Source organism: Colias eurytheme, chromosome 18 (genome assembly GCF_061535395.1).
Source record: "Colias eurytheme isolate Ceu_HAF_F1 chromosome 18, ilColEury1 Martin Lab GWU primary, whole genome shotgun sequence".
Classification (NCBI taxonomy): Eukaryota; Metazoa; Arthropoda; class Insecta; order Lepidoptera; family Pieridae; genus Colias; species Colias eurytheme.
The window spans coordinates 9,735,200-9,761,270 of NC_142997.1; the positions used below are offsets into that span (position 1 = coordinate 9,735,200).

Genomic DNA, 26,071 nt, shown 5'->3' on the forward strand with positions numbered 1-26,071 from the left:
TTCCTGTTTTCATAGATTCATTCATAGAATTATACGGAACCCTTCGTGCGCGAATCTGACTTCCACCTGGTTGATCTTTTTACAAATCAATAATCGTATCCTACTAATATTATAAAAATATATAAGAATGGACATTTGATATTCTTTCACGAAAAAACTACTGAATGAGTTTTTATGGAACTTTACAATTATACATATTATAGATTAAACATCAGAATAACATATAGGCTACAATTTACCGCGGGAAAATAACTCATTCCCACAGGAAAAAATTGGTAAAAGTTTAAAATAAATTGCTTCAAATAAAACAAATCAAATTTAAATTTTTTTTTACAACATTTTATTTCGATACTTAATTAACAAATTACAATATTTATTATTTAAAATAGATGCCACCTTAAACTTGTGGCACAGCATCTCTGCAAAGCACTTTACTTTTCTTCCCGTCTGATTCGAAATGATTTGAACAAGGCCGAGAATGTTTTGAAGGCTTCCAATTTTCCCTTTGCTATAGCTTTAACCCAAACATCTTTTAATTTTTCTCAAGCCAGAAACCTGCAAATAACAATAAAATCCATACTTACCCTTTTTTTTTCTCCTAACCTAAAGCAGTCATTATCAATGAAGTACTTCGTACCTGCTCAAGTATCGATAATTGCACAACACTATGGAAGTTATATTTTGCATTTTTTCTAAAAACTAAGCTGATTATGATTTCATTTCAATGATTACGGTTAGATAAAACATAGATTATTATGAAAATAACGTAAATTTACTTATTTATAATACAATTAACAAAAAAATTGATCAAAACACTAACCTGTGAAAAGACAAATTCCAATCTTCATCCGATTTCCCAGTACTACGGCTTTTGCAGCCGTGAACAACACAAGCCATGTAATCTTTAGTAAATTATCTTTTCAGAAAATAACGAAACTAGAAAACACGTTTTTCACTTCAAAAACAATAATTAAAATCACCATGCGTTAGTGACCAGACTGGTCACTAAAACAAATTGAAATGAGCACATGTCATTTCAAACTGTCGAACTGACATATATCTATCCTCTTTTTTCGCATGACATTTTGCCATAAGCCAAAAAGGCTAAACTAGTGCTTTATTGTTCAATTAATTGTTACTTCTCCAGGCTTGTTAATTGCTCCGAGATCTAAACCGTCATGCTAAAAAAAATATGAAATCTCAAAAATCAATTGATTGCATTTTAAATACCGAATAGAACGTCAATGAGCGAAATAATCGAGTCTGTGGTCTAATGGCGTAGACTGGTTTCTGTCTACGTCTAATGCTAGGCGTCCATTAGAGACGGATCGGGGCGGGTCGCATCGCAACGGGCCGTCTCTAATGGACGCGCTGTGAGGGGGCGGGAGGTACGGGGCGCGGCGGACCGCCTAGGCGGATTTTACCTAACAGACGCTCGCCGCTCACATCCGCCTGCCTGCGTCCACTAGACGGGTCGGGGCGGGCCGGGCCGCAGCGCACCGCCGGCAGAAATCCGCCTGCGAAGCGATATCCGCCAATGCGTTGCGGCCCGCCCCGACCCGATCCGTCGCTAATGGACGATGTTTCATACAAAACGTAGGTCGGCGTATTTTTGCGTTGCGATGCGGCCCGGCCCGATCCGCCTAGTGGACGCCTAGCATAATGGTGTGTTTATAATCTGTGGTACATAACCTCAAAACGCCTCAAAATTTTCATGCCGTTGATTGTCAACAAAAATTAAAAAATGAACGTTGTGATTTAACCATTGCAAGTAATGTGTAAATAATTTTTAAATAGCAGAAAGTGAGAATTAAATAATAATGGCTGACGTTGAGGAATACTTCCCGCGTGGTGGCAAAAAGCCAACCACAACACATTTCAAACAAAACGCAAATGTATAGTAATTATTCTATATCGTTTTCAGAACATTTTTAAATCCATGTTTAGATTTATTATCAAATTGTTTAATCCTATTAATATTAAAGTTTTTAGGAACTGCTGAGAAGAAGGAAAAGAAAAGGAAAACGAAACCGAAAAAGAGATCCGAAGAAGATGACGGATATTTGTCGGAAGACCTTACTAAAGAATCAGATAAATCATACAAAACTTGTGGATTATGGTTAAGTTATAAGGTACCGAACGACATTTAATTAGAGAAAGAAACCCAATACTATAATAATTTGCAGTTAATTGGATAAAGTTATAAACAGGATCTGAACACAGCCAGCAGTTTTTAGTTAATAGCGTATATAATAAAAATTACTCTTACAGGTACTAAAACCAGACTTCCTTGTGCTCGGCAGAGTATCTGATATAAAAGAAACGAAAATAGTTATATCACTTCCCAGTAGACTCCTGGGTTCAGTGATGGCATGCCACATCAGTGAACCATACAATAAATTATTGGAAGCATATGTGGAAGATAAGGTAATGTATTACTTTAATATTTATTTATTTATGCTTTATTGCTCAAGATAAATTACAAATTGAGACTTAACCTAGGACACATTGTAACAAACGGCGGCTTTATCGCTAAATAGCGATTTCTTCCAGACAACCGGTGTTGTTATGATATTGTTATGATTTCAAATTCAAGAATTTATTTCACTTCACTATTTTGTGTATTATCATCAGAATAAAAAATATCCATGGCACTTAATAACAACAAAGCTTCCCAATGGATAAAGAACTTTAAAATCATCTTGTATCAGTGAGACCCTGACAAACTCTCTCCTCTTTATAATATTAGTATAGACTATTTTTACATGATTTTACTATTTAATAAAATGTATAAGTACATGTAAAAATTCCATTGAATTAAATTTTAACGGCATGAATTTATGAATTTGTTCGGCCACTTTTGATGAATAGAGTAATTATTAAAATCAGGGATGTTAAGGATATGAAGTTTCAGATACGGATTGGATACGGATATAGGAATGATTATCATACTGGATACGGATACGGATATGAAATTATTTCGGATTATCCGTTAGTTTCGGATAATTTCAGTTACGGATATTAAAATTTTAATGAATTTCAAAAGTAAAATACAAATAGCTAATATAATGGTTTTATTTATATGTTACCATTTGGTAGAAATTACAATCAGTCTGTGAGTTTTGAATTACAATCAGTGTGTATTTAAAATGAAAATTATTATAAATAAATATTGAGTGTTATCTTATGTACCTAAAATAAAACTGTAATGCGCGTGGCTTGTGTGTCTGCTGCGCCCGGCCGATCAAAACAACAAGTCATAACGTGTCTCAATTAAGCTCCGCCCCTATCCGATATTATCCGAAACTTTTATTTCGGATTCGGTTACGGTTACGGATATTTTTTTATATCGGATATACGATAGTTTCGGTTACGGTTACGGAGCTCCCTAACATCCCTGATTAAAATCATGAACATTTATACATTTCAAACATGAAAAAATATCTAAATCTTTGAAATAGCATTTCATTTAAAAAACCTTTACATGTATTACAGATAGACAAAGTCCCAGAGCTTGGCCAGATGTTCAAGCGTGGGCAGTATGTGACGGTGAAGGTTTTGGAGGTGCAAGAGAAGATCACCATGTTGACCATGATGCCACAACATGTGAATAGCGATAGGAAACACAGTGATCTACATAAAGGTAATATTTATGTAAAAAATCCTGTAGAAAAATTTGCTTTTATTGTTAACAAATAGGGGTTTACATCTTTTTATCTCTCTATGGTTTTAATAGTACACTGTAAATGTATGGAACTATTATTTTCTTTCTTTAATTCTTCCACTAATGAGTGAGGTCTTCTTTTTTTTAAGTACAGTGCTTATGTGCTATGTGCTGTCTATTCCAGGAAAACTAAACAACTTACATCTTTAAATTTATCCCTTTATTATTATTCTACAAAATATAATTATTATCCAGTATAACTTAATAGGAGAGTGGTGGCTCAGTGGTGAGACCTCGGATTTCGAATCGATATGTCCGGCGTTTGAGACCAGACGAGCGCGCAGAAAATAAATTGATTTTTCAATTTAACTGTGCATGTTGTAACTTCACCACTGCTCAAACGGTGATGGAAAACATCGTGAGGAAACTGACATGTCGAAGAATCAAAAGTTCGACAACATGTGACATCTGCTAATCCGCACTTGGCCATTGTGGTGGATTATGGCTTGTAGTGTGTGCCTTGTGCCCTCATAGGAGGCCCGTGTCCCAGCAGTGGGAATGTATATGGGCTTATGATGATAACTTAATAGAATTACATATTATGTAATATGAACTATAAAATGACGTATTTTCGGTCAGGTGCTCTCTTACAAGTGGCGGTATCGTCAGTAGAAGACCATGGATATATAGTGGACACAGGCATACCAAATACCACAGCATTTTTGCCCAAGAAAGCAGTTAATCCTGACGTAGAGCTTGGTAAGTGTGACACTTTTATTATTGAATTATTAAAATTCAAATTCATTTATTAATTGCTTGAACACATACATTATATGTATAATAACTTTACCAGTTTCAATTTAAAGTAAATTAGTAGGGATGTAACGATACATGATTTTGCCGATACGATACCGATACCGATATTTGTAGTAATGTATCGGCGATACCGATACCGATACCGATATCGATGGCTTGGTAGAAAAATAAATAGTGAATTATGCATAAAAAGTTACCAACATTTAACAGAGACAACTGTTAATCGTATTCTTTTAAATAAAAATGCCAAATCAAAAAACAACAAAACCATTAATTATTTTAGTATTATTATTTTACGAAGTCAGTTAAACTTTAAGTAATACACGTCATACAATCAGTACCTAATAAAAGTTTACTATTGGTAGAGTTTTTTCAGAAAACAAAGTGCGCACGCGTGGGCGGCCTCCCGCATCGTTCATTGGGCGCGGGTTTTTGAATTATTTGATATCAAAAAAATTGGTTGTTTGTAAAGTAGGTTTACGATCGAGATGTTTACGTGATAACATAATGCAGTGGCAGCGCTCGAGATGAAACGGGAGATCGGTCTCTCCCTCGTTATACCTGCGATCGCGCTCGTGAGGTTTTGGTGTGACACAAGTTTATGAACATGTCACCCGACTAAAACGATTTTAAAAACGTTATCACGTTAAAAATTAAAAAAATTCAAAATTTATTTCTTTCTTTCCTTTACATAAACAAATTTGTGATTGGAACACTCCTAGTAAGCAAATAAAATGCTTGTGTCAGGAGGTTCCGCTCTTCCTTAACACTATTACAGAAACAGAAATAAAACAATATGAATGAATACAATGCAAAAACATAAAAGAAAAGAAAGAATTTAATAAAAAAATATCGGTATCGGTTGATTTGTTATATCGGTATCGCCGATAACTAATCGGCCGATATATCGGTATCGCCGATAACAAATCGGCCGATATATCGGTATCGGTATCGTTACATCCCTATAAATTAGCAAATAAATATGTGTAGTTGATAGTCTTATAGTTTTTGCACACACTTTAGTTTTAGTGAGATAACATACATAGAATATATCTTCTATAATCGTGGACATTTTTTTTACTGTTACTTAGAGATGACGTCAACATATAACGAGTTTCATAATTTTACCTCCCTTAGATCAATCTTTTAGCATTATTAATACCATTGTTCATAACTATTTCATTTAAAATTTCGCCTTTTTTGTATTTATTAGTAGGTAGCAAGGTAATAAGATGCATTTTTTCATTCTTTCAGTGGAGGGAGCAATCATTTGGTGCACAGTAAAGTCCCTAAAGACGGACAATACAGTTTTGACTCTATCCAATGATACAACATCGCTACAGAACGCCTTCCAAAAGATGACATCTACCACCATACCACCCGGCACTTGCCTTGAGTTTGTTGTTGATAAGGTATGTGCGAATAACTTAATGTAAAAAAAATATTCCGGCCGAATTGATAACCTCCTCCTTTTTTTGAAGTCGGTTAAAAATACTAGATTGTAGCCTAGAATATAAAATCACATTGTATGCTTTACTTTGTATTTTTACAAAGAACATAATTAATTCTTATAATAACTAGGGGTCCGCCCCGGCTTCGCTCGTGGTATATATTTACGTTTTAATTTAATAAAAAAAGAATTATCGAAATCGGTCCGCCCGTTCACGCATGATGCCGTGACCAAGGAAAACGGGTTTCATTTTTATATATAGATAATTGATGAATCTTTACTTTTTCAAATAACGTAATATTTAATTCTTATGTATGTGTCTAATTTCTATATTCTAAAAATAAATTTCATAAAATATCACATTTATGATGTTTTATTCTCATAAATGTTTTTTTCTCATCATTTCTAATATTATCAAGTGTAATTTATTCCATAATATTATATTGCTACTGCAGCCTCTGGACAATGGAATCGAAGGTCGCATATTTGGAGACAGGACTGCATACATACAGAGACATCATATTAACACAACTAAAGGGAAAAAGCCTGTGCTTGGACAAAAGGTATGTTGATTATTATTACTGCCATTAAAACTTAATAATTAAATACGTGATTTAATAATATATCATATTTAACAAGTCCGATCATTGCTTTTGAATAAGTCCAACTATTTTCTTTTGTTTGATTTGTTTAAGTCTGTAAATTTATTTCGAAAAAAAGAGCGTGTGTGCTGAGCACACGTGTCAGAAGTGGAGCTTATTTAGCAAGATTCAAAGACACCAAAATCGTCGCCTTACTCCGTGACGTGATGGTATTGCCATGCCGCGACCTTGAAATTTTACTCTCTTGAGAGTAATTTTGGCGCCTTTGAAATTCCCTCTATGAATAAAATTTTTTGAAGTTGTTCTTTTAATCTATTGCAGATAAGAGCCCGTCTAATATACACATTATCAGCGAGCAACGTACCGTTTTTAACAATGCGAGATATATTCGATCCTGCGTGCTTGGATATGGAAACCGAACAGATTTATAATGAAGGAGACATTATTGAGGAGGCTCAAGTGAGTATATCCATATTCCATGCTAATATTATAAATGCGAAAGTAATTCTGTCTGTCTGTCTGTTACTCAATCACGTCTAAACTACTGAACCAATTTGTATGAAATTTGGTATGGAGATATTTTGATACCCGAGAAAGGACATAGGCTACTTTTTATTGCGAAATATGTACCACGGGCGAAGCCGGGGCGGACCGCTAGTTTATTATAAAATATTAATAACAGAGTGATTTATGATTTGAAAGAAAGGAAACAAACTCAAACATTTATCCAACTAGCTTTCCGACCGTGGCTTAGGCGTCGTTTTCAAAGAAAAACCCGCGTAGTTCTCGTTCCCGTGGGATTTCCGGAATAAAACCTATCCCATGTGTTAATCCAAGTTATCCTCTATATGTATGCTAGATTTCATTGCGTGAAAGAGTAACAAACATACATTCACATACATCCATCCTTACAAACTTTCGCATTTATTATATTAGTAGGATTAGACTTTTACTAGAAGCACTTTGAATCGTCATAACATAGTTTAACCATTTACCATTAATAACACTACTAACAAGCTGTATTGTCACATATAGTTAGACTAGGTAAACACAAAAAAACATATTTCATTTTTATTTTGTAAGAAGCTATTTACGACAAAATTTTTATGCAGGTTCTAAAAATCCTCGGTCGAGCAGTATACTTCAAATTAGGTTCAAACCAGAGCGGAGTGCTAAGCATCCGTCGTGTTCAGAATCTGGACGACCTCACTGATGAGGAGGTGCTTCTCAAGTCTTATCCTATTGGTAAGTTAGTCTACAGATGGAATATTATATGGTACTAGGTGTGCCCCGCGGTTTCACCCGCATTGCTCCGCTTCTATGTTGGTCTTGATCTTAACAGGGTGTAATCGTTAAGTGTGCACAGGCGATTATTCCGTAACTATTGCCGTTATCAAAAAACTTTAAACTGATATCGAAAGCCCTTTATCTAATGAGTAAAATGACAATAATAACTTGTAAAAAATAAAAAGGGAATTGCACACTGAACAATTACACCTAGCCTTCTGATAAATGGCCTCCTGGTTTATGTTGAAAAAGAAATATTTTTTTTAATTAATTTATCTACACACTGTTCAACATTTTAATAATTATCTATATTATGTACTTATTTTTTTCGTGATTTCGTTCGCGTGGAGGTTATAGCTGTCTTTCTCGCTCCCCTAGGTGTTGCAGAAATAAATTTCTTTATATTATTGGTCTGTGTAGCGCATGTCGCGTGACGGTCGGCTGCCGAGTAGGTAATAATAAAGCAGTGTTCGGAACCGTACGATAATTATCGTACAAAGACGATAATTTTGTGCCTAAGCACAGAATACATAATAGTAGCTAAACGCTACAGAACGGACACTCTCCGCCTCCCGCCAAAATTAAACTTACCTCACCCCCGCGCGATCAGACATAAAATGGGCCATATTTTTCTGCAAGGACGATACGCAACGAAGATTGACAACATTAATCAAATTGACTTAATGTAATTTTATTATTTTGGATTTGTGATTATCGTTTTTCGTAGAAAATGGTTAGATATTGTGCTGTTTACGGATATGTTTCATCAGAAAAACGCGAATTTTTTTTTACGCTAGTCACAAATGTGCCAACCATAAAGCGTTAACACACACATTTGCAGTCTCTACAGTGTGACTGTCAAAACGATCATTTTGTATGGAGTGTCCGGGGTGTGGCCTAAGTTTCACTTTTACCGTGGTTTCATAAAACCACACAACATTTTTTTTTTATTTTAGTGAAGTTTAAGTTGAAAGATATTTTGACGTGATAACGTTTTTAAAATCGTTTTAGTCGGGTGACATGTTCAGAAACTTGTGTCACACCAAAACCTCACGAGCACGATCGCAGGTATAACGAGAGAGAGACGGACCGATCTCCCGTCTCATCTCGAGCGCTGCCACCAATAAGACGTTATCACGTAAACATCTCGATCGTAAACCTACTTTACAAACAACCAATTTTTTTTTGTTTGAAAAAATTATTTATCTACTGTCCACTACTGTACTACTGTACACTGTTCAATATTTTAATAATTATCTATATTATGTACTTCGTTTCATTTGCGTGGTGGTTGTAGCTGTCTTTCTCGCTCCCTTAAGTGTTGCAGAAATAAATTTATTTATATTATTTGTCATTTTTTCCTCCAGGTAGCACTCACAAAGTGCGTATCCTCGGCTACCATCTCCTCGACGGTGTGTACTACATCACGGACCAGGTGGAACTGCTCCGGGAGAGATACTTCACGCTGCAGCAGCTGGCCGTGGCCGAACTGGTGACGGCCACCGTTACTAGCGTTAGTGATAACTTCCTCAGGGCCAGTGTTGGCAGGGTTAGTGGTGAGTTGGGGTTATTTGAAAAATGGGTTTTGTAGTAAAAAAGACGTGTTGCACTGGGGGAGTGCCGGCAGAAGTGAAAACTTGATTATTAACGTTGAGCATGTTTGATATTTTGGAATGGTATCCGTCTTACACTTTTTCGATCAGGTCACGTGTCCTGACGCGAGTTTAAGATTTTATACCCATTACAGAAAAAGTGCTCAACGCCGCTAAAGAAGTTTTCACTTCAAAAATTCAAGTCTGGAAAAAAGAGATGTTTGAAATTTTTCTACTGTTGAATCTAAGGCCCAGATTCACAGTCGTGACTTTACTTTACCGCAAAAGAGTTTTCACAAAGTAAACTTTGTATGACCGAAGTTTACTTTCAACATATTTAATTTCAGAGACAATTGCTTAACTTTCCTTAGATAAGTACGGCCCCAAAGTAAAGTACAGGGAAAGACGTGTGACCGTTACGTTATACACATAATTTATATTTTTGAGAACATATTAACTATTGAATTTAGTTATATTTCCATAATATGGATATTGTTTACGACGTATGTTTTTCGACCTACCGTCACTTTATGTTATATTTTTATTGTTCACACGAATTGCGATTTGCATTGTCATTATCATTTGTGTCATCTTAACGTTTTGTTGGTTGGAATTAAACTGAAAGCGATACATAAAAAGGGAGTTTGTGTTCATGGTCCTTACGATTGCCGGATATAATATATAATATACAACGATATTGGAGAATACTGGCTTTGGAGTTACGACAATATCGATGAAATTATTATTGGTGGATTACGACTAATAGTACGTACATACAACTATAACGGTCAGCGTTACATCGAGTTGGGTGTTCTATCATCGTGTCTTCACATCTGCATCTGGAGGTTATTTTGTGTATAAGTGCTGTGAGTGAGTAAATAAGTGGACAAACCGTGAGTACATTCGAGATATCATAATACATAATTGGACTTTATATATTGGGACTTTAAGTAAATCGTATATAAAACGTGCTAATTGCTATTACAAAATAAATTGATTTGTACATTAAAGATTGACGTGTTAAATAGGTCAAGGTTACGTGTTTAGCTGAAACTTAAAACAATTATAGTTAAGTAATAACCTACTTATTATAAACTGTGAATGCGTATCAGTTTATGAATAGTGTATTTTAAATCTTTGTCTGATTTCCTATAGTTAATAATTAACATCAAGTTAATGTATAAATTAATTTATAAGATTACGTATTTCAAATATTTAACCTATAAATTTTTATAAAGGTTTTTGTATATTCATTTTGTTTAATGTGTTGTGTATTCATTTTGTTTGTTAGTTTTTGTATTTGAAAGATGGAATCTTATATTAAAGTGCAAAACAATATATATGATCGAATTACAAAGGCTAAATCTAATTTTAAGAAATCGCCTAAAGAACGTTTAGCGAATGATGCGTATTTATCGACAAGATTAGATGCGCTTGAAGAACTTTGGTCTCAGTTTTTGCAAACTTACACACAAATTATTCAAGTTTCGGAAAGTGATAAATTGAATGCTACTACTTATGTCAAGGGTGATACATATGGCAATTGCGAAGAACAATACATCGATTATAAGTATGAGTTGCGGGAAGCTCGAGCTAATTTAGTTAAATCAACCACTGTACATCATGCGCCAGATGGCAGCACCACAGCTACAGAATCGAATCAACAAGGTTTTAAATTACCAAAGATTACTATTCCACATTTCTCCGGGAAATATGCAGAATGGACGAGCTTTCGAGACCTGTTTTTGTCACTGGTACATAGTAACCCTACATTGGATGATGTTCAACGTTTACATTATTTAAAATGTCAACTCACTGGAGAAGCGGAACAGTTCTTGCGACACATACCAATAACTGCAGAAAATTATAATTTATGTTGGAAACAGCTTGAAGATCGGTACAGCAACAAAAAGTATCTTGCCAATTGTATCTTAAAGAAATTTATGAATCAAAAAACTGTAACAACTGAATCAGCTACAGCGTTACGCGAAATATTAGATACTACTAATGAATGTATGTTTGCACTTAAAAATTTGTCAATAGATGTAAGTACTTGGGACACTATTGTTATTTATATTGTAAGTTTAAAATTAGATTCCGAGTCTCGTAAGCAGTGGGAACTGCAAAGTAGTAAAAATTGTAATTTGTTACCAACATATAAAGAATTTGTAGAATTTTTAGAAATCCGTTCACGTTCATTAGAATTTATTGATCCTAAGGTAGCTAAACAAAATAGTCAACAATATAGAACTAATGTTACTCCGAAAGCGTTTCATATTTCAAATTTAAAATGTATTTATTGTTCTAATGATCATCATTTAAGAAATTGTAAAAGTTTTTCAAGAGAAATGACTGATACTCGACGGAATTTTGTCCAATCACATAATCTTTGTTTTAATTGTCTTGGTGCAGGTCACAATGTATATTCGTGTCGCCAGTCTTCCAGGTGTCGTATTTGCAAGAAGAAACATCATTCTTTACTACATCCCAAAAATATATCGCTTCCGTCGGAGCCTCAAATGAGTGAGGCAGAATCAGATGCTAAGGAAGCAACAGCATCTACATCAACACAGGTAAAAAATATTAATAATATCAAAGCCTGCTTTTCACGTTTCAGTGGACAAGTTTTACTTGCCACCGCATTAGTTAATGCCAGGTCACACACAGGCTCATTGATCACGTTAAGATGTCTCATTGATCAAGGATCACAGGCTTCATTTTTGACTGAAGCTGCAGTTCAACTTCTTGGGCTAAGGAAGATTCCACACAAAAGCTCCATTATTGGTTTGGGTAGTGACCACTCAAGTTCTGTTGCCTCTAAAGCGAGGGTAGAAATTGAGATTCAATCACGCCATTGCAACTTTAAAATTTGCGTCCAAGCTTTTGTGCTCAATAAACTCACCTCAGTACATTAATCCTCCTCAAGGATTCACCCAGTGCATTAATCGCGTAAAATACACAGCTGGGCTGGATTCTATCGGGTCCAATTCAATCCAGATCGAGCTCCAGCACTATTTGGTGCAATCATATTCATCAAAATGATGAATTCGAACTTATGAAGAAGTTTTGGGAGCTTGAATCGGATCATTTCGCCTCTGAGAAATCACTTCTTACAGAGGAGGAAATTAAATGTGAGAGTATATATGTCACGACCTTTAGCCGTGACATATATACTCTCTAGATAGATTTGGTTAGCGCCGGGCCGGTGGAGGGCTTGAGGGGCCCGCACAGTGCCAGAAAACACTCGCCCTGTTCCTTACATGTATTATAGTAACCAAATCTACCCACCCCGACTCAGGGCAGAAAGCTGGTGGCTAGGTTAGGTTAGGTTAGAACTCTTAAGACCCGCACGAGCCGAGCGAGCGCAGCGAGCGTGCTGCGGCAGCAGCCGGCGAAGTGCCAGAAAACACTCGCCCTGTTCCTTACATGTATTATAGTAACCAAATCTACCCATCCCGACATTTTTAGCCACGGGCCTGCGGTTACACTTAAGTTTAGCCGGCTAAAGATAGAACAAACTAACATTAACACCTCGTCGAATATAAACCTAAGTTTAGCCGGCTAATCTTAAGTTTATGTTCTCACCTACCTTTAGCCGTAACATATACACATCAACTACTAGGAGAGATAGTTCAGGACGCTATATAGTTAATTTACCATTTCGAACCGATGATCCAAATTGCAAATATGGTAATTCAAAAGCTATTGCAATAAAACAATTTAATCGGCTTGAGAATAATTTATTAAAAAATCCCAAACTTAAGGCTGAGTATGCTGCTGTCATAAAAGAATATAAAAATTTAGGTCACGTGGAAACTGTGCCATCTCATGAAGAAGATTCGGCTGATGCTGTATACTTACCTCACCATGCAGTGATCCGAGAGGATAAGGATACTACCAAGGTCCGAGTTGTCTTCAACGCTTCTTGTCCAGGAACCAATGGCATCACATTGAATGACGAACTCATGGTAGGCCCATCGCTACAACCTGACTTACGTCACATTATAATGCGTTGGCGTCAATATCCAATTTGTCTTGTCGCTGACATTATAAAAATGTATAGACAGGTAAAAATATCTGAATTACATACAGATTTTCAACGTTTTGTGTGGCGCGAAGATCCAGATCAAAGACTGCAGCATCTGCGCCTCTTACGAGTTACCTTTGGTACGGCTTCAGCACCTTACCTCGCTGTGAAATCATTACAGCAAGTTGCACACGACGATGGAGTAAAGTATCCGCTGGCTGCTAAAAGGGTACTTCATGATTTTTACATGGATGATTTTATGTCAGGCTGCTTTTCTGTGGAAGAAGGTAAGCAAATTTATAAGGAAATAACCCAACTTCTACAAGGAGGTGGATTTGTTTTGCAAAAATGGAGCAGTAATAGCGAAGAAATACTTAAAGAGATTAATGAAGATGTTGAAGATCAAGCAGAAAACCTGAAACTAAAAATAGATGAAATCATGAAAATTTTAGGACTTACCTGGAACAGAAGAACTGATGAATTTGAATACTTAGTACACCTTCCACCGCTCTCTCCTCCTGTAACAAAAAGAAAAGTTATTTCAGAAATTTCTCGATTATTTGATCCTGTTGGTTGGCTTGCGCCAGTAATAATTTCAGCCAAAGTTTTTATACAGAAATTATGGCTCTCGGGAATTGAGTGGGATGATGAACTTCCTGCACAATTACTGAAGGACTGGCTCAAGTATAGAAGTGAATTAGATACACTTACCAAATTTAGTATCCCACGCTGGATCAACATCAATAATGATGATAAAGTTCGCGAATTGCATGGCTTCTGCGATGCTTCAAATGTTGCATTTGCGGCAGTTGTATACTTGCGAGTGGTTAACTCCAATGGGAAGGTTAATGTTGCATTAATCGCTTCCAAAACAAAGGTAGCGCCCATTAAACAAGTTTCGATTCCGAGATTGGAGCTTTGTGGAGCTGTACTACTCACAAGACTGCTACTAGAAGTGTCTCAAGCCATGGGTATGGAGAAATCTTCTATTCATGCGTGGACCGACTCACAAATTGTGCTCGCTTGGCTTCAAGGACAACCTAGTCGTTGGAAAACCTTTGTCGCCAACCGTGTGTCGGAGATTATTAGTTCGTTGGAACCGCAGCAATGGCAGCACGTATCGACCAAGGATAATCCTGCAGATTGTGCATCGCGTGGCGGTACGCAATGGGATGTTCAACTCTGGAAGGAAGGGCCGAAGTGGCTGCAAGAAAAGAATATTAATTTTACAAGACGTCAAATAGAAGATACACATCTAGAAGAAAGAAAAATGAAAATTTGTTTAATAAATACTTACGGTGATGAAGCAGATCCCGAAGAAGAAATATACTCACGGTTTTCATCTTTGAGAAGACTGCTCCGGGTTACTGCACTCTGTAAAAGACTAATTAAAAGAATGAGAAAAAAGGAAGTAGAAGATCAGAAGGATTGGATAACAAGTTTTGAAATAAGAGAAAGTTTAAAAGTATGTATTAAAAGATGCCAAGAAAAATATTTCGGTGAAGAGCTTGCAGATTTAAGAAATAAAAAAGAAATAAATAAAAAAAGTAGACTTACCTCACTTAATCCAATAATTGACGAAGACGGTATTCTACGAGTAGGTGGCAGACTGCAGCAGGCAATCCTTAGTGATGAGAGAAAACATCCTATCATTCTTCCGCGCAAATCACAGTTTACAACTTTGATTATTGCGGATGCTCATGAGAGAACATTTCACGGCGGTCCCCAATTGATGCAAAATTATTTGCAATCAAAATACTGGATAATAGGTGCGAAGGATTTAGTACGACTGTGTGTTCGTAAATGCGTTCGCTGTGTACGATATGCCGCTCGCATAAGACACCAGTTGATGGGACAACTACCGGTTGAAAGATCTACTGCTTGTCGACCTTTCTTAAAGAGTGGAGTAGACTATGCAGGGCCTATTAATATAAGAACCTCTAAAGGCAGAGGTAATCGGTCATTCAAGGGATATATTTGCTTATTCATTTGTGTGGCCACACGCGCTATCCGTCTCGAGGCAGTGAGTGACCTTACAGCTCGGGGATTTCTAGCAGCGTTTAGGCGTTTCATAGCGCGCCGTGGTCATTGCGCTGAGGTATGGAGCGATAGTGGGACGAATTTTGTGGGTGCAGCACGAGAACTCAAATCTTTATATGCTCATGAGAGGTCGAGTATAGCGCAGGAAATTGCAGATCAACTGGCTACAAATGGGACTGAATGGCATTTTATCCCTCCCCATTCCCCAAATTTTGGAGGACTATGGGAGGCAGGGGTAAAATCGACGAAACATCATTTAAGACGCATTATTGGGAATTCAACTTTAACATTCGAAGAAATGACAACATTACTTTGTCAAATAGAATCTTGTCTGAATTCTCGGCCTATTTCTAAAATTACTGAAAATCCAGACAATCCAATCCCACTGACACCAGGACACTTTTTGGTGGGAGAACCTCTGGTTTTACCCCCTGATGTCAATTACGAAACATCCAATATCACAAATCTCAGACGGTGGCAAATGACTCAAAAAATGACACAAGATTTTTGGCGTCGTTGGTCAAATGAATATTTGACTCAGTTTTACCATCGTTATAAATGGAACAATATTGTTCCTGAACCTACAATTGGAGATTTAGTGTTAGTAGTGGAGGATGATCTTCCACCTGGAAGATGGTTGTATGGTATTATAGTTGAAAAACATCCCGGATTGGACGGAATTACGCGAGTTGTCAGTCTTAAATGTAAAAACAATGTAATTAAACGTCCTGTTTCTAAATTGTGTTTTTTGCCAATTACCAACTAATGTTGATTTTTTTTGTTGGCTCTCGAGCCTCATATTATGTTCGTATTAGCACGTATTAGTAAGAAAGCATGCAATGTGGTAATATTTTATTTTGTATTTTTTCTGTATTTGATGTTAAATTCGTGTAAAGACTTTCGTTAGTATTCATGTTTTGATCGGTTAATTGTATTAAGGAAAATTTTGAAAATTTGTCCTTGGTGGGCTGTATGTTTACGACGTATGTTTTTCGACCTACCGTCACTTTATGTTATATTTTTATTGTTCACACGAATTGCGATTTGCATTGTCATTATCATTTGTGTCATCTTAACGTTTTGTTGGTTGGAATTAAACTGAAAGCGATACATAAAAAGGGAGTTTGTGTTCAGATATTATTTATTTATTATAATATTTTCATAATATGGAAATATAACTAAATTCAATAATATGTTATTATATATTATATATAATAATAACATTATTTTATATCAAAAATAAAAAGTTTTAGAAAAAAACCATTATGTAGGTATTACGTGTATTTGCAATGTCGGGAAGATTGTTGTAGAAATATAAAAAACCGGTAGCCACAGCAAAATTCGTCAGAAAAATATTATAATGTTATAAGACAAACGAAGAAATGCAACGATCAAAAATGCAAAAATGTCACTCAAATCGACATGACGTTTCGAGCTATAACCCAACCATATTAAAATGCGTTTCTGTTCTAGGAAATTAGTTTAAAATGAAGGCCTATATGATTTATACGCATAGTCATGTAAAGTTTACTTTGAGACCAAAGGGCGTATTCAGAAAGAAAGCTTGAAACTTATAAGCGCTTATCGGCGCTTGTCATGTTCATATATTTTCCTGTCAGTGCTGGTAACCCGCGCAGGAAAATATATGAACATGACAAGCGCCGATAAGCGCTTATAAGTTTCAAGCTTTCTTTCTGAATACGCCCAAAATCATGATTATCGACTCCTTAGCCTTTACTAAGTAAAGTATAGTTTTCGGAAAGTAAAGATGAGCTTGACACGACTAAGAAATATATTTTTGGTTGAAAGTAGAACTTTCCATCAAAGTAAAGTTAAAGTGCGATCTGTGAATCTGGGCCTAAGCTTTCAAATTTTGGCGCAAGCGAAATGTTTTACCTACAGAGCATATAATAATACAACTTTCCGACATCATTCATAGGGGCCTTAAGGGCCGGTCAGTCGAGTAGACTGGTCGAGGATCTTCCCTTTTCGATGGAGGAATTCCACATTCCTTCCTCCACAAGAGTCCGAAAAAAAAATTATATTGAATATTTTGGATCTATTTTCTGGCGCAAAGGGGCCACCGGCCCATTGTAACAGTGAAAGAAGCGAGCAATAGCCACCGGTGTTGTGAAAAGACGACTAAATGTTAAAAAAAGGATTATTTTCCATCCTTTTGAAATGTTTATAATTTGCATTAAATGCTATAAAAGTAAAGAATTAAAATATATTCATTTTTTTAGCATTCATCCCGCACGCTCACATGACGGACGCCGGTATATTCGTGGACCCGAAAAAGGCGAGCACATCAAAATTATCCAAAAAGAAATTTAAGGTCAGTACAAAAGAAAAAAATTATGGCTGGCAAATTTAATATTTTAATCCATCAGTCCCCGGAATCACAGACACAATAGATAATCTATTGTGTCGCGCCCCGATCGGGGCGCTCGGTGGTCACTGGGTTAATGGCCGGGTGACTTCAATTTGAAATTTAAAGAATTTTCTTATTCATATATGTATAAAATTGTTTTTACTTTCAAATAAAAGAAGAATGGACTGCTATCTATTATCTACCGTCAGTGTACAATATTATTTTTAAGCTATTGCATATATTCTATCGCGGGCCTTGAGCGCGGGGACCGAATCCAGAAATTGCGTAACGAAAAACCTCACGCTCTCCACGGGGACGGGCGCGGAGGTGTGGCTTGAAGACAGCGTGCAATAGCTTTACCGCGGCAGTCCCCGAGTGACACACGTCGTTTTTATCATACTTTCTGGCATTTATGAATCTAATTATTTTTTAAGGTTGGTCAAGAAGTAAACGCCCGCGTGCTCAGTATAGACGAAAGCCACAACAACGTGATACTGACTCTCAAACCGACTCTACTGTCTCCAGACCTGGAAATCTTGGATAATTATGAAAATGCCGTTTTGGGCAAGGCGTATACTGGTGTTGTTTCGGTGAGGAATACGTAATTATATTATTAATCTCACATATATATACTGGAAGGATTTGAATGAAATTTTACAGTAATATGGGTTAGACATCAGAATAATACATCTACACTAATATTATAAAGAGGAAAACTTTGTTTATTTGTTTGATTGTAATGAATAGGCTCATAAACTACTGAACCGATTTTAAAAATTCTTTCACCATTCGAAAGCTACATTATCCACGAGTAATATAGGAGTAATATAATATCATCATGCTAAGACCAACAGGAGCGGAGTAATGCGGGTGAAACCGCGCGGCACAGCTAGTGAGCTATAAAAATACTTGATTATACCCGCGGGTGATTGAATATTTAAAAACCAATAATTTATATTATTCTTACTGAACATTGAAACAGGGAATGTTTATTTATGTTCTATTTTTACGCTAAAAATCTTAATGAATGTCATAACCATCAACACTCTATGAAAATAATAGTCTAAAATGTAATTCATACATACCTGTCATTGTAACCTTTAAAAGGAAACAAATTAAAGTTTTATTTTATTTCCGCAGCAAATCCGGGAACACCTACTAGTGTCGTTCTTCAACAACGTGCGTGCGTTTATACCGCGCAAGTGTGTGAGCCGCGAGCCGATAGATAACCTCACATATGCCTTCCATTTAGGACAGATTGTAAGTATTGGGTAGGAAACTTTGAATGTTTCATATATGTTATTGTTTAGTGATATTTATTTATTTAAATTTTAGTTTGAATTTTATCATATTGTGTGTTATTGATAGTGATTTTTTTGTTAAAGCCTAATTGTTTGAAATTTACGATTGTTTTATAATTTATTCCTTTCTGAAAAAAAATCTACAAAAAATGAGAAAATATTAAGGAAATAGCCTGGATATTACCTTATAATTTGAATATCTTTATAAATATGAGTTAATTTTTAAAATTTCAGGTAAAATGTGTTCTTATAGACGTGAATATGGAAGAAAAGAAACTAGTTGGAAGCCTGATCGCTAAGCCGTTCGATCCAGTAAGTACATTATTTTCGCTATTGACAATCGTAAAATAATCATTCAATTGTCTTACATTTATATAATTTTATAATTATTACAGACTAAGCAGAGAACGAAACGGCAACGTAATGATTCTACAAACAGAGAAAATTTAAAAGAAGATAAAATTAATGAAACAGATGAAGTAGCGCCAAAGAAACGGAAGAAAAATAAAGAAATTGAACAAAATGATGACGCTAATAATATGGACGTAGATAACGAAGTACAAGATGATGCTAAGAAGAAAAAGGACAAAAAGAAAGATAAAAAGAAAAAGAAAGAAGAATTAGAAAAGTCAGAGGAAAGTGACGCGATAGAAACAGATATTCAAGAAACAAAAGATCAAACACTATCACCAGGCGATTTAAAACTGCTAGACTTAACAAATTGTAAAACGGAAAAGGATTTCACGAAAAGAGTTCGCGAATTACTTCGAGTTATGAATATTAAAATGAAAAAGTTAAATACTACAGAAAGTAAAATACAAGACATAGAAAATGAAGGCTTAGATCCAACTAACAAGAAATTTCACACTAAACTACATATAGAAAGGCTAACTCTACAAGAGAATATACAACAATTTTTAGATACGGTAAAAATTGCGCAAGAAAAATTAAAAGAATTTGAAAGTGTTAAAAAAGTAGTAGTTAAAGAAAAAGCAGTTAGTAAAAAGGATAAAGCTAAAGAAATTTATGAAGAAACAATAAATAAAATAAAAGATATAAAAGTTGTAGATAAGTTGGAGCCAGTACTTGATGTACCGAGTGCGAAAGATTTCTGGTCTGTAGATACTCCGGTAACTGAGAAAGTAGAAGAAGAATCGAGTAGTAGTGAAGATGAGGTGAGATTTTGCTTTGATTATTTTTATAAATGACTAGCGGTCCGCCCCGGCTTCGCCAGTGGTACATATTTCGCAATAAAAGGTAGCCTATGTTCTTTCTCAGGGTCTAAAGATTGTCTGTGCCAAATTTCATCAAAATCGGTCCAGTAGTTCATGCGTGAAAACCATACATACATACATAATTACAAACCTTTCCTCTTTATAATATAAGTATAGATTTTCTGCTTGTTTATCAAAATCTTAGATTTTCATACCCAAAACTAGAGACTAAGAGAAAGGTAGGTTAGGTATTCAAATAACTAGTCTCAAATATTTCGTTAAAAAACTGCAATATATAAACGAGAATGCCGAGTCTCCAGACGTTAAAAAGCCAGAGTTGTACAAATGTGGAACCTTCATTTTATTATAACACAACTCAATTATAAATCCATAACAATTTAATTTGTTCTAAAATAATTCGTAAACTTTTAAAGGCAAACGAAGAGTCAGCTTCTACGAGCAAGCACGTCCAAAGTGCAATAAGGCGCTTTGCTTGCATATTGCGAAACTCAAATTGTTTCCAATATTTTAAACTTTATATCATATTCAAGTCAGTTGATCGTCGACGGTCATTAAGAGTACCTCGCGTGACTCATCCATCCATTTTATTACAAGTTTACGTTTAATACAATTTTAATAGTTTAAATAATTCTTTTATTTCTTATTATATCAATTAATTATATACAAATACGGGATAAGCCCGTACACAGGTATTTAGCGCTAGATATAGTTTCTGAAAATTTCAGGCCTTTAATCGGCATTCCCTTTTAATTTTTGTTAAGTTCCTATAGAGCCGAATTAACGTCTCTTTTACTAATAACAATCTATCTTCGATCAAACTCACTATAATACTATTGAATAATATCCAGGAAGAAGAAAAACCCAAGAAGAAACGCAAGAAGCTCTCCGCGGCGGAGAAAGCGTCGAAAGCGAGAGAAGAAGAAGAAAGAGTGAGAGAGATGGAACGGAGGGCGATAGAGAGTGAGAACCAGCCGCGCTCCGTGGAACAGTTCCAGAGAGCGTTGTTAGCTAGCCCGGACTGTAGTCAGCTGTGGATCGCGTATATGGCCTTCCATTTGCAGGTGAGCGGCTTTTTTTATTCATAAAAGGTACCTTACAGCTGTTGTTAAGATTATACTAATTACATATAAAAAGATAAAATATATATGAAGTGCTTGTTTTGTCTATACCAATTATAAAATTTGAGTATTCGTAAAATAAACCGCTTTTACTATACATTATAGATGCACTATACACAAATTTACCAATATAGTATTTTTTTACAATTTTTGTCTTTCTATCTGTTTGTTCCGGCTAATTTCATAGACCTAATGACCCATTTTGATGGAACTTTCACAGACAGATAGATGACTAGCATTAAAAACATTAGGATTGATAGGAAAAATTCATTTACGCGGGACACAGCTAATTTAAATTGTCCACGTGATGCGCGTGATGTAGAAACAATCAAACCAGGCCGTAAGAGAAACGCATGACAAGCGGCTGACGCAACGTTGCCGCTCCTTCTAAGTAACGAATGCAACGCATGACTTGCGTGTTTCGTGAATAATATGCCTTGGAAAATTTCGTTGGAACTGCAAATTGTAAATATTGTGACGATTCGTTAGATCCTTTAAAGTTAAATGTATCTTTGAAAGTATTGGTCAGATATCGACAATATTCGTTTGTCTCAAATTCAAATTCTAAAGAAGAATTTGTTAATTTATTTTATAACAAGTTACAACTTTCTCAACTTTTATCAAGACAATAAAAATTAATAGCCCTTGATCTTGTTCGGAAGTTATTATTTTTTCACTTACGATTCGGTCTTGCGTCCCTCTCACACATACATAAATTCCCACAGTCGACAGAGATAGAACGAGCTCGCGGTGTTGCCAGGAAGGCGCTGAGTACAATCAACTTTAGAGAGGAACAGGAGAGACTCAATGTGTGGCTCGCTCTGCTTAACTTGGAACACCGATTTGGTACTAAGGTGAGGAAGTAATAAATAATTAAATAAAATGGCATGGAAAAGAGAAATAAATTAAAGTGGAATTAAAGAAAGTATTGTTTGAGGTGTAACAGACAAACTGTTTTTGTTTAATTTTAAAGAAAAATCGAATGGTTAGGTATAAATTTAAATAAAATATTAATAGCAATTTCCTTAAAAATACCAGCTTTATTGCGTTGTCAAGCTTTTCAAAAATAGAAGGCATGAATTTAGTATAAAACCATTGACTTAAAACAACTTGACCATCGCCTTTATAAAATCATTGAGAAAATTCCAGCAGCGCTGTATAAAACAAATTGAAATTGACTTTATTCCTGGATTCAAATTTATTTTTCTATTGTATTGCTTATTAGAAAAATCTGCCTATATCATACGTATGCAGAGTTTTGCTTCGGACAATTTTTGAACATAATTGTGGTTATTGTCCGCCAATAAAGCACATTCATTTCCATCCAAACTTTGGTATTAATATACGAGCATAGCAAACAATGTATGTATAATTCATGTAAAAATATTTGAGTAACTGTGTAACCATCGTTCCAGGAAACGCAACAACAAACGCTCGACGAAGCGTTGCAAATGAACGACCGCTTTGCAGTCCACACTGCACTATTAGACATTTTAGTAGACACCAGTAAGCCCCAGGAACTGGTGCAGCTGGTTGAGCTGATGCTGCGGAAGTACCGCCTCCAGGGGGTCTACGGGGTGTGTGGAGCAGCGTGTTATAAGGCTGGGCTTGTGGATAAAGCGAGATATGTGATGCAGAAGGGCGTAGCGACCCTGGAGAAGAAGCAACGTGAGTGAAAATTATGGAAAAGTGTTATGAAATTGTGATAGCAATGTTTAAGAAAAAATTGTGCCACCGCTATAAGTTTTCAAACTTTTTTTAATACACTGATAACGTGCGTCGAACGCTAGTAGAGTTAGCCTATCAATTGTAGCGCCGCGTTGACTTATTGCTTTTGCCTTTTGCGGTTAATTATACTCCCACTATATTCCTACGTAAAAAATTATATCAATGCAAAATGCAAATGAGCCTATTTAAGCTAAAAACGCACAGAATGAAAAAACGGGCTCATCACAAACGCACGTCGTTGGTGCTGAAAAATTCGCCATGTGGTTAGTCCATAATATTAAAGTAGAAATATAAATAGTATAGAAAACATGTTCATAAAAAAGCGCTTCATTGGCGCTAAAAATACGGCATGATCACTAATATATTGTTTATATTCATTACAGATGTGGAACTGCTCGTGCGTTTCGCGCAGCTAGAGCGTTTGTACGGTTCGCGGGAACGCAGTGAGGCGCTGTTCGAGCAAGTGCTCGGCGCGTACCCGGCGCGCGTCGACGTTGCCGCTGCGTATGTGGACGCGTTGGTGAAGAGCGGTGACGCAGCGCATGTGCGGTGAGTGTGCGTTTTGTCGATCAATAGTTGGATACAGATGTGCAGCTACTGGTACGGGAGCTAGCAACGTTTTAAAAAAAGTCATTTTAGTATAGTTGGGTTTTTGATATAGTGTTTCTCTTCCTATTTCGGTGAGAGTCCGGGCTGTCTGGCTGGCGGTAGTGGTTGCGTTTATTAGTGCGCATCTTATATGCACATTATAGTCGAGCCAATTTAATAGGCAACATTTGACGTCTATCAATTTTATCTTCAAAGAGAGGTAACCTGCATAGAAACATCGATTAAAGTGAATTAATCGATACGGATTTGAAACATTTGTCAATCGAATTTATTAATTTATGATGATGATGATTTTTATTCACAAGTATTCAATGCAATCGATTCTTGATGTCAGATTTCGATTTTTAGAGTAACGTCTCTGGTATTTAAAAAGAAAAAAGGTTTATTGACACAAAATTGTAGCGACGTCAGTTCTTCAATTCAGAAATTGTTTATTATGTTTAGAATGGTTTATCAGTAAAATCAAATCTTAAAATTACTTGTATCGGTCATTATTATTGTAAATATTTAATCGTAATTGAAAAAAGTTAAGCAAATGTGCAGTTCTAACAAAACGAAATATCATGTTATTCTATATCGTCGTTACTATAGTCCTTTTCATTTAGGATGATTCCTGTGACACTTCATCGTGTTCTGAATTACGTATTTTATGTTTAAAAAGTAAAAATAATTTTAGTGCATAATATTTTTATTTTATGGCGGCATTATAACCAAAAATATAAAAATGAAACATCTTAAGCTTATAAATCAAAAACAGTATTGTTTAGTTTAATATTATGAAAAATAAAATAAAATAACACAAAAATATAATACCTACGCAATTCGTGTACATGAAATGGATCGTTGAAAAATCATAGAGTTGGAAAATCATATAATCGGCGCCCATCTTGTGATCGTTTGTCAATCGAGTCAATCGTCTGTACGAGTACGTCAGCCTTGTATACAAGTTGCATTTTTATATTGATACTTTACGTGGTATTCTGTTATTTTTACTAATTGTTATTGTTGACTTTTTGTTGCTGTTGTTTGCTAAGCTTCCTTAATTTAATTGTTGGCGAAATGCCGAAAAAACTAATTTTGGTACTTTATTCAAATCGATTTCATTTCCATATAGAATATTATCGATTATCGGAAACAATTGATACGATTTCAGTAACCGACATCTCTACACGTGTCAAAAATCGATGTGTCACAGAAATCATCTTAGGTGGAAAGGACTATAGGTTACGTTGTTGAATTTTGTTGAACTGTCAAATGTTGCCTATTAAAATGGCTCTACTATAAAATATACTTAACTTTAAAGTCATTTTAACGCGTAATTTTTAATCTTTTGCCGTTGCGTTTAGATAGATCCATCAGACTTTAAATTAAGGATATTTTCCTGTGCTGATAACATGCGCACTTATTAACGCAACCACTGTGGCCAGCCAGACAACCCGGATTCCAACCGAAATAGGAAGAGAAACAGTATATCAAAGAACCAAGTATTCTAAAATTCTCTCTTTTCAACGTTGCTACCTCCTATACGATACTAGTGCGGTTTGCACTATAGAGTGAACGCAGCGAGGCGTTGTTCGAGCAAGTCGCGCGTCGACGCTGCTGCGTACGTGGACGCGCTGGTGCGGTGACGCAGCTCATGTGCGGTGAGCGTTGCGTTTTTTAAACGTTATTTAGTTCAATAAGATGTTTCAGATGTTTGTTATTTTGTTACTAGCTACTGCTTCCGGTTCCCCGTAGATGATCCAACAAACAAAACTAACTATAATCCAAGCAGTTGTTATTGAGTTGTAAGTTGTGTACAATGTACGTGACTGATAAATGTTAAAAATATAAACTAATTGATTATGAATATAACAACGTGAAAGATAAACTTAGTGTGTTGTTCCTTTTCATAATGTTAAAGCATAGAAATAGAAGCATTGTATAAAATGTAACAAACTGGTCATGCCAACGATATTATTAATAACATGAATATTTTTTATTTCACAGACAAGTTTTAGAACGACTGACGTCGCACAAGTTGCCAGCGCGCAAAATGAAAGTGTTGTTCAAGAAATGGATCGAAGTTGAAGAGAAATTTGGAAATAAGGATCAAGTGGAGCTAATACGACAGAGAGCCGCAGAATATGTGGAAAAAGCCAAGTTTTAGAAAATAAAACAATTTTCACATAATTATTCTTTTATTTTATCGTATATTACATCGTAAAATATGATCTATCAGTAAAGTTATT

General features: G+C 35.6%; 2 protein-coding genes across 2 annotated transcripts; both read left to right on the forward strand.

The window, feature by feature from the left end:
- The first annotated feature begins 1,745 nt into the window (after positions 1-1,745).
- Positions 1,746-26,002, forward strand: Rrp5 (Ribosomal RNA Processing 5). Its single transcript, XM_090112503.1, has 20 exons — positions 1,746-1,895; positions 1,986-2,132; positions 2,272-2,427; positions 3,496-3,643; positions 4,304-4,423; positions 5,735-5,892; positions 6,386-6,493; positions 6,854-6,991; positions 7,645-7,777; positions 9,187-9,375; positions 17,722-17,813; positions 18,284-18,439; positions 18,990-19,109; positions 19,385-19,462; positions 19,546-20,325; positions 21,234-21,446; positions 22,229-22,357; positions 22,919-23,171; positions 23,615-23,780; positions 25,830-26,002. The coding sequence occupies exons 1-20, from the start codon at positions 1,821-1,823 to the stop codon at positions 25,987-25,989; spliced, it is 3,519 nt and encodes a 1,172-aa protein (XP_089968629.1). The 5' UTR covers positions 1,746-1,820; the 3' UTR covers positions 25,990-26,002.
- Positions 10,719-16,244, forward strand: LOC149900882 (uncharacterized). The gene is made up of 4 exons (XM_090112681.1): positions 10,719-11,630; positions 11,850-11,984; positions 12,374-12,542; positions 13,216-16,244. Exons 1-4 carry the CDS (start codon positions 10,719-10,721, stop codon positions 16,242-16,244), a joined length of 4,245 nt encoding a protein of 1,414 aa, XP_089968807.1.
- Positions 26,003-26,071: the final 69 nt, after the last annotated feature.